A 12,613-nucleotide genomic window follows, 5' to 3' on the forward strand; every position below is an offset into this window, starting at 1 on the left:
CTGCGGCTCTCGGTATTTATAGCGAGATGAGATTAACAGACATAAGACTCTCCCTTTCGTCTCTTCCTCGTTCGATAAAGTTGTTGGCAGTTAGTACCTTAAGTACCTTTTACCTTAAAGAAGCTTAATACTGTCTAAATCACTTAACTGAAAGATGTAGATATTTAGCTCAGATTATATATTAGAATCTCTCTATTAAATTCTTTTCTAATTGTTCCATCATTTGTTTTCACGTAATATTACAGTTTTCAGGAATTTTGTGCGAATTTCTGGGTACTTATCTAAACTGTCTTTAATTGGATACTGAATAAAAGAATAATTGGAAGAATCGCTTTTTTATTTTTTATATCATATATATCTTAAATTGTATATTATGCCTTTATATAATATTCATGCATCCATTAGATAAATCATTTTTGAATTATGATCGTGTGAAAATGAATAGACTTGCCAAAAACTCTTGCTACAAAATCCCATGCGACTCTTTTCTGCATTTCAGTATTACGGAGATATTATATAAGATAAATATATAAGACAGGTCTCTTATTTCAACACCCTGTCCATAGATATTCTCCGCGAAGAAGGGTCATCTCTATCGTCCACTCACAATCAGCTATACGTATAAAATAAGTTGGTCGTTTTTTCCGCTCGTAATCCGGTCAAGTAGAGAGGACGATACGGCGCGCTAAAGTATCACGTCACAATGAATAGGATTACTATTAGCACCATTTAGCAAGCGTCATCCTTTGAGCAGTTCGGCTGCAGTGTGTTTTAATCCGACGTGTTCCTCTCTCTCTCTCTCTTCCTCGCAGTTCGTTATTCGCATGTATATTTCACGAGATTAGGATTGTCAAAGCGCGCCTAATTCGCGCAGTTGCGTATTTCGCTTCGCCCTTTGAAGAAAAAAAAGAGAAGAATTTTGAATCGACCCTTCTAGTGTGTGTTCGATTGAACTAACCGCGAACACGTGTAAGCCGATTATGTACATAGGATATCAAGTGTATAATCGAAAGATGAAATAAAGAACTTTGCGAGAAATGCACACATACACACACACTTCTTCCACCGAGTACCAGTACCGATATCCCTATACTTTATTCCGTATCACTAATTAATTACCAATTCAACGCTCACTGATCTATAAATACATACACCAAAAAAAATTTGTTTACTGGAAAAAAATTGTGTTGCATTGACATTAATTCAACCTGTTTCGTTCATTTTCGAACAAAATTTTTGTTGATGCAACAAGATTTTTTTCCAGTATTATAACTTGACTAAACCTTTCAATTAAATTATTTTATTAATTGAACATATATTAGTATTTAAGTCAAATATACGTTTTGGTAAATTTAATACGTTATATTTAATTTAAATATTTTAATATTTATAAAAATAATATATACCTATACTAAATCCAAGTGTATGTCTTTTTTATCAATTTCAACATTATATATAATTATTATTTAAAATAACACTTTACGTAACGTTAAAGTATACTTTTCTGAACTTTGTTGTTACATTATTCCCATCTCTGATTAATAATCTGAATAAAATTCGATTAGGCGGACAAAATGCAAGAAATGTCGGCTGGTGTAGCCGACGATACCTAAATATTTGTTCTGCTGTCGTTACTATTGCCACTCGTCCGAGAAACTCGTCCTGCTGCCGAGTCACGTCCTCTCTAGAGAGATTAACACCTTAGACGAATGACCCTCGAGAGGAGGACGAGATTGCAGTAGCCGAAAGTCTGAAAATTGCAATGGTCGGTGGAAACAGGGAGCAGCAACGATTAAGGCTTCTAAAAACCGAAGTCGTTGCGCTCTTTCGTCCGGACCTACGTCGAAGTCGGAAAAATTCCGCTTAATTGACGCCCCGAGGAAAAAAAAATTGATTTTCGGAACTTTCGGAGGGACCGCCGTTGAAAAAGGACTGCGGGAATCGTGGTGGCCCATTTCGGTGATTTGTAATGCGGCTTGAGAAAACCATTGCCTTGTTTGTGCGCGACTGCCAAAGGGAAATAAATGAGAAGAAAATCTATCCAAGATTCTAAAGGTAGGTAAATCAATATTTGTGAGGAAAATTATTAATTGGGGAATTCTAAGCGTTATTTAAGAAACGATGAAATCGGAAATACTTTTCTTCGAAAAAGAAAATTATATTAAAGCTTGGATCAATTTTTTGTTCTTCGACGTGTATTTTTAACGTATCGAAGATAGACAAGCCGGAAGGGGAGAACGAGGATCGATGGTACTGTTGCAACGCAGAATTTTCCCAAGCACGGCTTCGTAAAATGAATACGAAGCGCTCTCGAAGCGTCAGTAGCCTAGTGATTATAAGGCCGAGGAAGCGCCCTTCGAAACGAGGGGGTGGTGCCCGTGATTGAATCGGAGTTTCCAGTCAGAATATAAGACAGTTAAGAATGCTCTTATTCGAAAAAAGCATCGTGTTTCACACGATGCTACGACACGCCTAGATTACACAAAAAAATAAGTTTATATACTCATTTAACAAATTTTTTTCTATTCGTCTTACATTTAAATATAATTTGTTTTCCAATTCTATCACATTACATTATGCATTTATTTTGTATACTGTGTATTAATTTTACACTGTTATAGCAAAATGTTATAATGATGGTGATTTTCACCGTTCCAGATTTTTAAGATTTCTTGAAATTGGTGATCCCCCAACGTTTCGTAAATCGTCGTCGGGTCGGCAAATTAGCCGGCGCCGAGAAGAATAGGCTCAAAAGAAAAGTGAAACAATCGCGCGCCCTATTTTGAGATTCGTGCATTGAAATCGACGATACAATGTGAACTGTTTTTCAGTGGACCGCGAAACAATGAAGCTCGCGCAAGAAACGAGGGAGGCGCAAAAGAGAGACGAAGGTGAAAATGAAGGCTATAACGTAACACAATGCGGCACCCTCCTGTGTGAAATCGAGTGGCCCGGCTTCGTTCGATAGCAGAATTCTCTCTCGAGTTTGCGACGCTACCACTAACTAATCGCCGATCGATTTTCCACGATGAGGAACAGACAAGCGTACAGACAGAAAATTACCGATTTTTCATATCCGAAACGGAGAAGAAAATTTTCGAAAGAGAGAATTATACGCACATCACATATAGATACGAGTTTCCTTTTCTTTTTTTTTTTTTATTCTCATGACATTCGATTTTTTCTGAACTGACAGAGATTGAAAGATGGAAGAACACAAGATAGATAAGTTAGAAAGGACCTCGCATCAAATACATTTCGATAGGATTTCGATTCTCGGTGGACTTGGCTGTTTTTTTTTTTTATATATATATATATAGCTTGACTTGTTGAGCAAAAGATGTAATAGCCTCAAAGCTATAAATATTCATATATTAAGTTACAGCCAATCAAACAACTCGCAAAGTCCTAATTTTTCGTGTTTGATTGACTGCAAACCATTTATTATTTAACATTGAGTCTATTACATTTTTTGTTCAGCAAGTTATAAATTACAACATGTGAGAAAATCAGCTAATTTTATCGGAACTCAATCTAGGATTTTATATAGGTTCAAAAACTCCGTACTAATCACATATATAAAATTAAATCTTAGTAAGATCAGCTGGTTTTTTCATATGTTGTAGTTTATGATCTGCTGAACAAAAAATAATAATAGACAACTATTATTATATAATATATTTAGCTAATATTGAACTTTGGGACTAGTACATCTTTTGTTCAGCGCAGGACATAAGTTACACCATATAAAAAAGAACAACCAATTCCAGCAAAAATCAAGCTCCTATGTATTGGAGTCCTTTCAAGCTTCTCATTGATCCAGAACTGCATTCCCGAAAGGAAGCGGGATCGCACTCGTTAAACTCGCCATTAGGGCAAACGATGCATGCGCGTGTATGTATGTATATGTACGTGCAACGTACGTAAATTACACGATGCACCAAAGATGCTCGATCTGCCGCCCCACATTCTCTGACGCTCTCTTTCCCGGCGAATTTCGGCGCTCTCGCCCCGGTCAGCCGGTTCCCAATGATTATCCACTTAAATCGTGAAGTCGCGAGCAATTATGTGGGGGTGCGAGGGTTAATTCGATAATTGCATTATATTCCGTTCCGCGAGTAATTGCCACCTTTCCGCGAATGCAAATCCCTTCTCGCCGCGATACCTCCGAAATCGTTCCAACTACACACGACGATATTTAACCGTCTCGTCTACCAAATTCTCGTCCACGTCTTACGATAATTAACAAAAACCTGTCACTAATTTGTAACAAATAGCATCATCCTCCTATTGGTCTCGTTTTTTTTTATATACAATAATATTCCCTTCATCTCTTTTACAGTATTCTCGATCAAAACTTGGACATCAATTTTTATTCAGTCGAAATTTTATTAAAATAAAACAATATTTAATTAATATGATTTAGGATTGAATAAAAAAAAAAAAAAAGATTTTTTATTTCTATTTCTGTATTAAGTTCGTAAGTGGTTTTTTTTATATTATTGTTATGTTGCTGATATAAAAAGGTAACAAGGTGATGTTTTGCTTCGTCACACTATTTCTTATTGCATTGATGAATTAATATTTACATGTACGTCAAATTACGCGACGAGAGCAATTGGGTGCTTCGAGAGTAAACGGAAGAGAAAAAGCGCGAGGTGTAAGAGGCATAAGAAAACGAGAAGAAGTAAAAGAAGGGAGCGAATCGAATCGAGCGCGTTCGGCTGCAAACGAAGGTTAAAAGAGGGGAGAAGCACGCGTCCGCCACGTTCCTCGTGCACACACCTGGGGCCAGTTGGCCAGCGAGAAGAGGCCCTTCTATACCATGGGCCCACAACCAATGTCCAATTATTAACAAATTATGATCGCGAAATTGGGGAGTCTTCCGGAAATACGGAAACGAGAGCTAGAGAGGAAAGACGAGCTAAGAGAGATCCACTCTATCGCTAATATCATCGATGAAGTGCACCCTGAAATGATTCCTCTTCCCGAAGGTTCACCTCTACGCGAATCTCATAACGTAATCAATCTCGAAGAATTTTTATCTAAACCTACACTGGAAAAAAAAGTATGTTGTCTTAACAAAAATTTTGTTCGAAAGTCGACGAAACAGAGTTCTGGTTAAATCGATCAGAATTCTTTTTAATGCACAAACAACTGATTTGTTGTGCAAGCAAGACGCTTGTTGCATTAAAAAGAATTCCGGTCAATTTAACCTGTCCTTTGTTAATACAACAATTTTTTCCAGTGTCTATAATTATTAAAAAATAAATACTGACTGTGAATCTAAAAGAATGACATTTTCCACCCTGAAATGATTCCTCTTCCCGAAGGTTCACCTCTACGCGAATCTCATAACGTAATCAATCTCGAAGAATTTTTATCTAAACCTACACTGGAAAAAAAGTGTGTTGTCTTAACAAAAATTTTGTTCGAAAGTCGACGAAACAGAGTTCTGGTTAAATCGATCAGAATTCTTTTTAATGCACAAACAACTGATTTGTTGTGCAAGCAAGATGCTTGTTGCATTAAAAAGAATTCCGGTCAATTTAACCTGTCCTTTGTTAATACAACACAATTTTTTCCAGTGTCTATAATTATTAAAAAATAAATACTGACTGTGAATCTAAAAGAATGACATTTTCCACCCTGAAATGATTCCGCTCCCCAAAGATTCACCTCTACGCGAATCTCATAACGTAATCAATCTCGAAGAATTTTTATCTAAACCTACACTGGAAAAAAAGTATGTTGTCTTAACAAAAATTTTGTTCGAAAGTCGACGAAACAGAGTTCTGGTTAAATCGATCTGAATTCTTTTTAATGCACAAACAACTGATTTGTTGTGCAAACAAGATGCTTGTTGCATTAAAAAGAATTCCGGTCAATTTAACTTGACTTTTGTTAATACAACATAATTTTTTCTAGTGTCTATAATTATTGAAAAATAAATACTGATTGTCAATCTAAAAGAATGATATTTTCCACCCTGAAATGATTCCTCTCCCCAAAGATTCACCTCTACGCGAATCTCATAACGTAATTAATCTCGAAGAATTTTTATCTAAACCTACACTGGAAAAAAAGTATGTTGTCTTAACAAAAATTTTGTTCGAAAGTCGACGAAACAGAGTTCTGGTTAAATCGATCAGAATTCTTTTTAATGCACAAACAACTGATTTGTTGTGCAAGCAAGATGCTTGTTGCATTAAAAAGAATTCCGGTCAATTTAACCTGACTTTTGTTAATACAACACAATTTTTTCCAGTGTCTATAATTATTGAAAAATAAATACTGACTGTGAATCTAAAAGAATGACATTTTCCACCCTGAAATGATTCCTCCCCCAAAGATTCACCTCTACGCGAATCTCATAACGTAATCAATCACGAAGAATTTTTATCTAAAATCTACACTGAGAAAAAAAGTTTTGTCTTAACAAAAATTCTGTTCGAAAATCGACGAAACAGAGTTCTGGTTAAATCGACCAGAATTCTTTTTAATGCAACAACAATCTTGTTTGCATAAACAACTGATTTGTTGTGCAAACAAGGTGCTTGTTGCATTAAAAAGAATTCCGGTCAATTTAACCTGTCCTTTGTTAATACAACACAATTTTTTCCAGTGTCTATAATTATTGAAAAATAAATACTGATTGTGAATCTAAAAGAATGACATTTTCCACCCTGAAATGATTCCTCTCCCCAAAGATTCACCTTTACGCGAATCTCATGACATAATAAATCACGAAAGAATTGTTATTTAAAACCTATATATAATTACTGAAAAATAAATACTGATTGTGAATCTAAAAGAATGATATTTTAAATAAATAGATGAGCTCTGCGCGAGAGTTCTTGTACTTGAATCTGATAAGGTTTGACGGCACTCTTATACGATATCACGTCGGAGGAAGCTGAAATTAGTGGAGCGAGTTTCCTTCTCAAAGACTAACCGCTCGTAGTTCCTCCCTCGCAATGGGGATTCGCCGTCTTCCTTAAAGCCCTTTCGGGAAACTTACGGGGCATCTGCTCCATCACTCTCTCCGTACATTTCGTTACATAATCGCTCCGTTAATATTCCACAATTTCTCTACCCCTGCCCCTACACATTCGAACAGCGGAGATCATTACTACGTATTATTATTAATTGATAATTAAGCGATGCGCGAGCGTCTCGCGGTAGCGATTACGAGACTGCATGTTGCATCGGATGCGATTATGGTACCAGATTCTTATAAGAGAGGCATCTGGTTTTGCGTGTAATCGTCACGTATACAGTTAATTTGACCCTAATCGTTCGCTCGAAAATCCTTTACAACCGATAAATGCCACCGATCTCAGCTTATAATTACATAGACATTTTACTCGGACACAAAACAGTCCCGCAGACACGCTGCGTGTATTAAGTCTAATCATCTCACAGGCTCTCGAAATACGCATCCTCGCGATAGGTCATCATATATAAAATCATTGATTATATTGGTCAACTCCAGATCTCTTTCAATTTTCAATCAAAATTTTTTATCGAGTTAATCTTGCAATATATGTTCAACATATAAAATATGAAAAAATATTTTGTACACTACAAAAATTATTAACATGGCTAACAATAAATTGTTCTACTAAATAACTATTTTATTAATTAAACATATATAGAAATATTTAAATTTAATACAGCATCTTAAATCTAACAAAACACGTATTTCACTTAAATGCTTACACATATATGTTCAATTAACAAAATAGTAATTTAATTGAACGGTTTAGTCAAGTTGATAATTTTTTTCTCAGTGTATTTATATTTTCTTAAATTTAATTTGAAAATAGATTTTGTCGCCTTAACTAATTTTTTAACTTTAATTAAAAATTAGTTTCAATTTTATTTATAAATTAAGCGTCAATTTGTACAATGAAAAAAACTTTATAACTTGAATAAATCGTTCAAATAAATAACCATTTTATTAATTAAACATATAGAAATATTTAAATTAAATACAGCATCCTGAATCTAACAAAACATGCATTTTACTTAAATATACTTATATATGTTCATTTAACAAAATAGTAATTTAGTTGAACGATTTAATCAAGTTATCAATTTTTTCTCAGTGTATATATATATTAAATTTAATTTGAAAATAGATTTTGTCGCCTTAATTAATTTTTTAACTTTAATTAAAAATTAGTTTCAATTTTACTTATGAATTAAGCCTCAATTTGTACACTGAAAAAACATTTATTAACTTAAATAAATCGTTCAACTAAATATTATTTTGTTAATTGAACATATATGAAGAAATATTTAAATTAAATATAACACATTAAATATAACAAAACGTATAATTGACTTAAATACTATAATATATGTTCAATTAACAAACTAGTAATTTAGTTGAATGGTTTAGTCAAATTAACAATTTTTTTCAGTATAGCCAAAAAATTAGGAAATCAAAAATAATGATTACCAGGACTATATTGCCCTTATATCAATTATCGATTATATTCCGTGTAGCAAATTGTAAATAATATTAAAAAATAATAAAAAATCTTTGTTACACAAAGACGACCGTCGGCGGTGCCGGATATAACTACAAGGAAGAAAAATCGACGGTGAGATCAACAAAACCTAACCGATTATTGGGCCAACTATTTGGTCTAACTAGACGGGAAAGTGAAAAACTTCCAATGACATTAAAGTCGCATTAGTGAGGATCAAAAGGAAATGGGAATGGTTTTCCGGTCCAATTGTTTCCAAAAATGTATAGATTATATGCCAAAAGAACCGACAGTGACTTTTCACGCAATCTTCTAATCCACTTTGTGAAAAAATCCCGCCGATCTTGCAACACTTATATCTTATATCATTATAAATGGCAGGTTCTACCGAACCTGAAGAACGAAACATGACGTTTCATATCTGAACAAAAAAATGTATTATGAGAACAAGGATTTTTCATTCTAAAATATAAAATTAATTGCTTATGAAAAATTTTCAAAGAGTATAAAATTTGAAAAAATACTTAAAAATATATAGAAATTTTGTAAATGAAGTTTATGTTAGAAATTTATAGTAGGTTCTTATTTTTCATAATCGTAATTTTCTATCAAAAAATTTTTAAATTTAACAAACTAAATATAGATGAGACTATAATCGACAATTACTTACCTAGGACCTAGAAAATAAGACAAAAAATAGAAAGAAAAATATCTCACATATAACATCGAGTAAAGAAAATTCCACTTCGCACAAAACCGTTCTTTGATTAGGCGAATGTCCTGTGCATCAAGTTGATTGATCGTCCCTCGACCGGATACGAACTTTCTCTCGCGCGTATAGGGTTTTATAAAGATATTAACGAAGGGTCGTTTTTTTCGCGATAAACGACCATAAGCAGACGCGCGCAAAAAGGAGCAGCAGATCGGTGCTGGTTTTGGCGCTGTCTAAAACGCCTGAGCCGACCACCGATCGTAAGATACCGATAACCCGGTTAACCCCACCCTGGTCTGTTATTATAATATTTGCCGAGCCGAAATATAGTGATTGCTTATTTGCTCGAGTCCAATTACGTTCAAGCGTGCGCCGGCTGAGGGCCCGCGCTACGTGACGAGGGATATATATATATATATATATATAGGGGAATAGGTACGAAGAGGAAGGCGCACTTGTTAGTCCCGAACGAGCCGACCAACCACCCACCCTGTATCCTATCTACCTGCCTCGACTAACATCGGCGACGCTGTAACGATTAGGTTCGCATGATCAGATACAGGCGAGCGTGATGTCTATTATTGCACGCAGAGTGAACGTGTTATGTTCAATGCATCAGCGATATATCGATGATTTTCCGTGAAAAATCCAGAATCATTTTCTTTTCGAAATCTAACATAATAAAACCGGAACGGGATCATCGGAAATCGGGTAATATTCAGTCTTTTTTTGGCATTTTTCTGTTCAGATGTTAAAATTAAGTATATACAAGATATATGTATTTTCGATTACCTGATATGACAGCGTTACGATGAAGCAATAGATGGATTAACTACGTCGCACAAAATTCTTAAATATCTTGCAGCCACTTTCAAGAATGTTGTTGCATTACAATGTATAAAAACATGTAGTCTGCTTGCTTTCTTCGTTCGAGTAAAAAAAGAGACGAGTGTCCTGAGTCTTTTTTATGGTTTCCATAGTTTTAACAAACCATCCTCGCTATAAGAACATAATAAATTTTGATGGGGATGATGTGCCAAGCCGATCACGTCCTTTTCATGGATCTAAAAAAAATCGAATATCGTTAAATAAATCGAATGTTATCAGAATATAAAATAAATGTACATCCTGATTAAAATATACTTACATTGAGAGTTCTCTCGAGTTTCCCCGATGACGTGGAGAAACAGTACAGTACAAGATCCTCACCGACACAATAGATAAATTCGCCTCGCGGGCTCACTACTGTACATACGAAATCACCTCCCTCTCGTTTACCGCTCGAAAACGATCTCACTATTTGTCCTTGCATATTCATAATTACTACCGTATTGGAACGGTTACATACGACAAAGTGTTCTGGATTCCTGGGAAGGGGATGCACGCTGTTCACTGTGAGATCAGCGGCTCCCAACGATTTGTAAGTTCCTATGCATTCGGTAGTCTTCAGGCTCCAAATTTTCACAGTTCCATCTGATGACGCACTATAAAATAAAAAAAATGATATATATTTGCGCACAGAAAAGGACATAATTATCTTTATAAAAATCTTTATAATAATACCTGATTATATTATGACCATCTGGAGAAAAAACGACTTCGTTAACAAATGAAGTGTGACCACGAAACTCCTTGAGAGGTTTTCCAGATTTGAGACCATGTATTCTGTAAGAAAAAAGAATAAATCGTTATATAGATAATATTATATTTATCTTTATAATCTATATTTGTCAATTCTTTCTTCGTTTTACCTTATGGTCGTGTCAAACGAAGCTGATAAAATTTGACTGTTATCTCTACTGAACTGCAAGCAGGTCACACCCTTTGAATGCGCTTTTTCGAATCTTCTCACGCATTGTCCATTCTGTACTTTCCAGACCTTAATTTTGCCATCTTGACCGCCGCCTGCCAGCATCTCGCTGTCGCGACTAAACGACATCGACAGCACTGCTTGCTCCATCATCATAAAGTTGTCTTGCGCTTGATACTTCAAGTCTTTTCTAATTTTACCAGTTGTAAAGTTCCACACCTCGATAAAACCGTCTACCGAGCCGGTTACCAGGAACTGACCGTCAGGCGAGAAACGCGCGCACTCCACGTGCGATTTCTGGCCGAATTTGATTTGCTTTGACAACTGTGTAGGATATTTTTCGTCCTCCTGATCGCGAACTGCCGCTTTTCCGCGAAACAAGTCTATTGTGGTACCAGGAGGTAACAGACCCTGATGTTGTTGCCACTTCAATGCTTGCCCCAACAGAGCAAGCAATCTGCTAGAGGGTACTACTGATACTTCACCAGCTAGAGCAGTGGCTATATATGCTCTTCGTTTTTCCTTTGTGCTTCCATCGGGATATGCCTCGCGTGGATCAAAATATGAACGTGCAAGTAGATTTTCTGTAAAGAAAGATATGATCACATGATAAAGTTATATTTTATAATAATTACAGAAAAAATAACACTTTTATAATATAATATATAAATATATTATATATATATAATATGTATAAAAAATATATATTATATATATGTTCAATAATGTTATATACCTAAGTGTATGTATCTCTCAGGCTCTTGCTGCTTCATCATAATCATGGGATCAGTTTGTCTTAATAAGGAACGTGCTGCACCTAATTCTCGTAGTTCAATTAATTCTAGAACAACCTAAGAGAGAAACAATAAATCCATCAATATTGTTTTATTAAAAAAAATGTTATATTCCTTATACAACATGTAATTTAATTTTTTATTAATTTAAAGAGAAAGATCTGTACGTTACAATTAAGTATTTTAAAAAATATCAAAAATTACTTTTAAGTAATATACATTTTACTTTTATAAAGAATCACATAAACTTTCAATGCATGTTTCTGATTTAAAACATTTACCTGTTCATACAAGTCAATGAGTTTCTTATCAGGTAATTTTAATGACTGTATAGCTTTCAAAACTGTGTCCCAGTGGCCATTATTTATATCAGCAACAAATCCATCCACACTGTCAACAGTATTCAACGACACACCTGTCTCCTCCTGTATACAAAAATTTATTAGAGAGCAAATAATTTAAATATCTAGCTATGTCTAACAGAATAAAATATATCGAAATTACCTGTAAAGTTTGCAGCGTCTTCACGAGATTTGCTTCCTTGAGATATTGCTGTATCAATCGAATTACGCTGAGACATAATAAATGAGGTTATTACACAACACAATTCGCGTACACAATCACGATGTTACCTTACAATAATCAAAATAAATTAAGATAATCTTACTCACTCGGCAGATTCGATTTCGATCGACATTTTGAATTATTTTACAGTTTACAAACAAATAAAAATAGAGATGCGTATGTGTATGTTGTGAAGTTGACAAGACAAGCTTTTTTGAATGCGCCACTAGCGACA

At 34.7% G+C, this 12,613-nt stretch overlaps 1 protein-coding gene across 1 annotated transcript; it reads right to left on the reverse strand.

Annotated features, from left to right (window-relative positions):
* Window positions 1-9,961: 9,961 nt before the first annotated feature.
* Smu1 (Smu1 spliceosomal factor) lies at window positions 9,962-12,613 on the reverse strand. The gene is made up of 8 exons (XM_029316890.2): window positions 12,486-12,613; window positions 12,319-12,385; window positions 12,096-12,239; window positions 11,757-11,871; window positions 10,962-11,604; window positions 10,774-10,875; window positions 10,358-10,694; window positions 9,962-10,274 (listed from the first exon to the last, which is right to left on the reverse strand). Exons 1-8 carry the CDS (start codon window positions 12,509-12,511, stop codon window positions 10,176-10,178), a joined length of 1,533 nt encoding a protein of 510 aa, XP_029172723.2. The 5' UTR covers window positions 12,512-12,613; the 3' UTR covers window positions 9,962-10,175.

Source organism: Nylanderia fulva, unplaced genomic scaffold, assembly GCF_048542155.1.
Source record: "Nylanderia fulva isolate GAGA-0341 unplaced genomic scaffold, ASM4854215v1 Scaffold3, whole genome shotgun sequence".
Lineage (NCBI taxonomy): Eukaryota > Metazoa > Arthropoda > Insecta > Hymenoptera > Formicidae > Nylanderia > Nylanderia fulva.

Bases quoted from the DNA above. Each gene is read 5' to 3' on its own strand.
- Smu1 (XM_029316890.2), bottom strand. From the start codon at position 12,511: ATGTCGATCGAAATCGAATCTGCCGA. The intron at 12,386-12,485 runs GTGAGTAAGATT...ATTATGTCTCAG, and splicing joins ATCGAAATCGAATCTGCCGA to CGTAATTCGATTGATACAGC. The intron at 10,695-10,773 runs GTATTATTATAA...TTTATTTTATAG, and splicing joins GATGGTCATAATATAATCAG to TGCGTCATCAGATGGAACTG.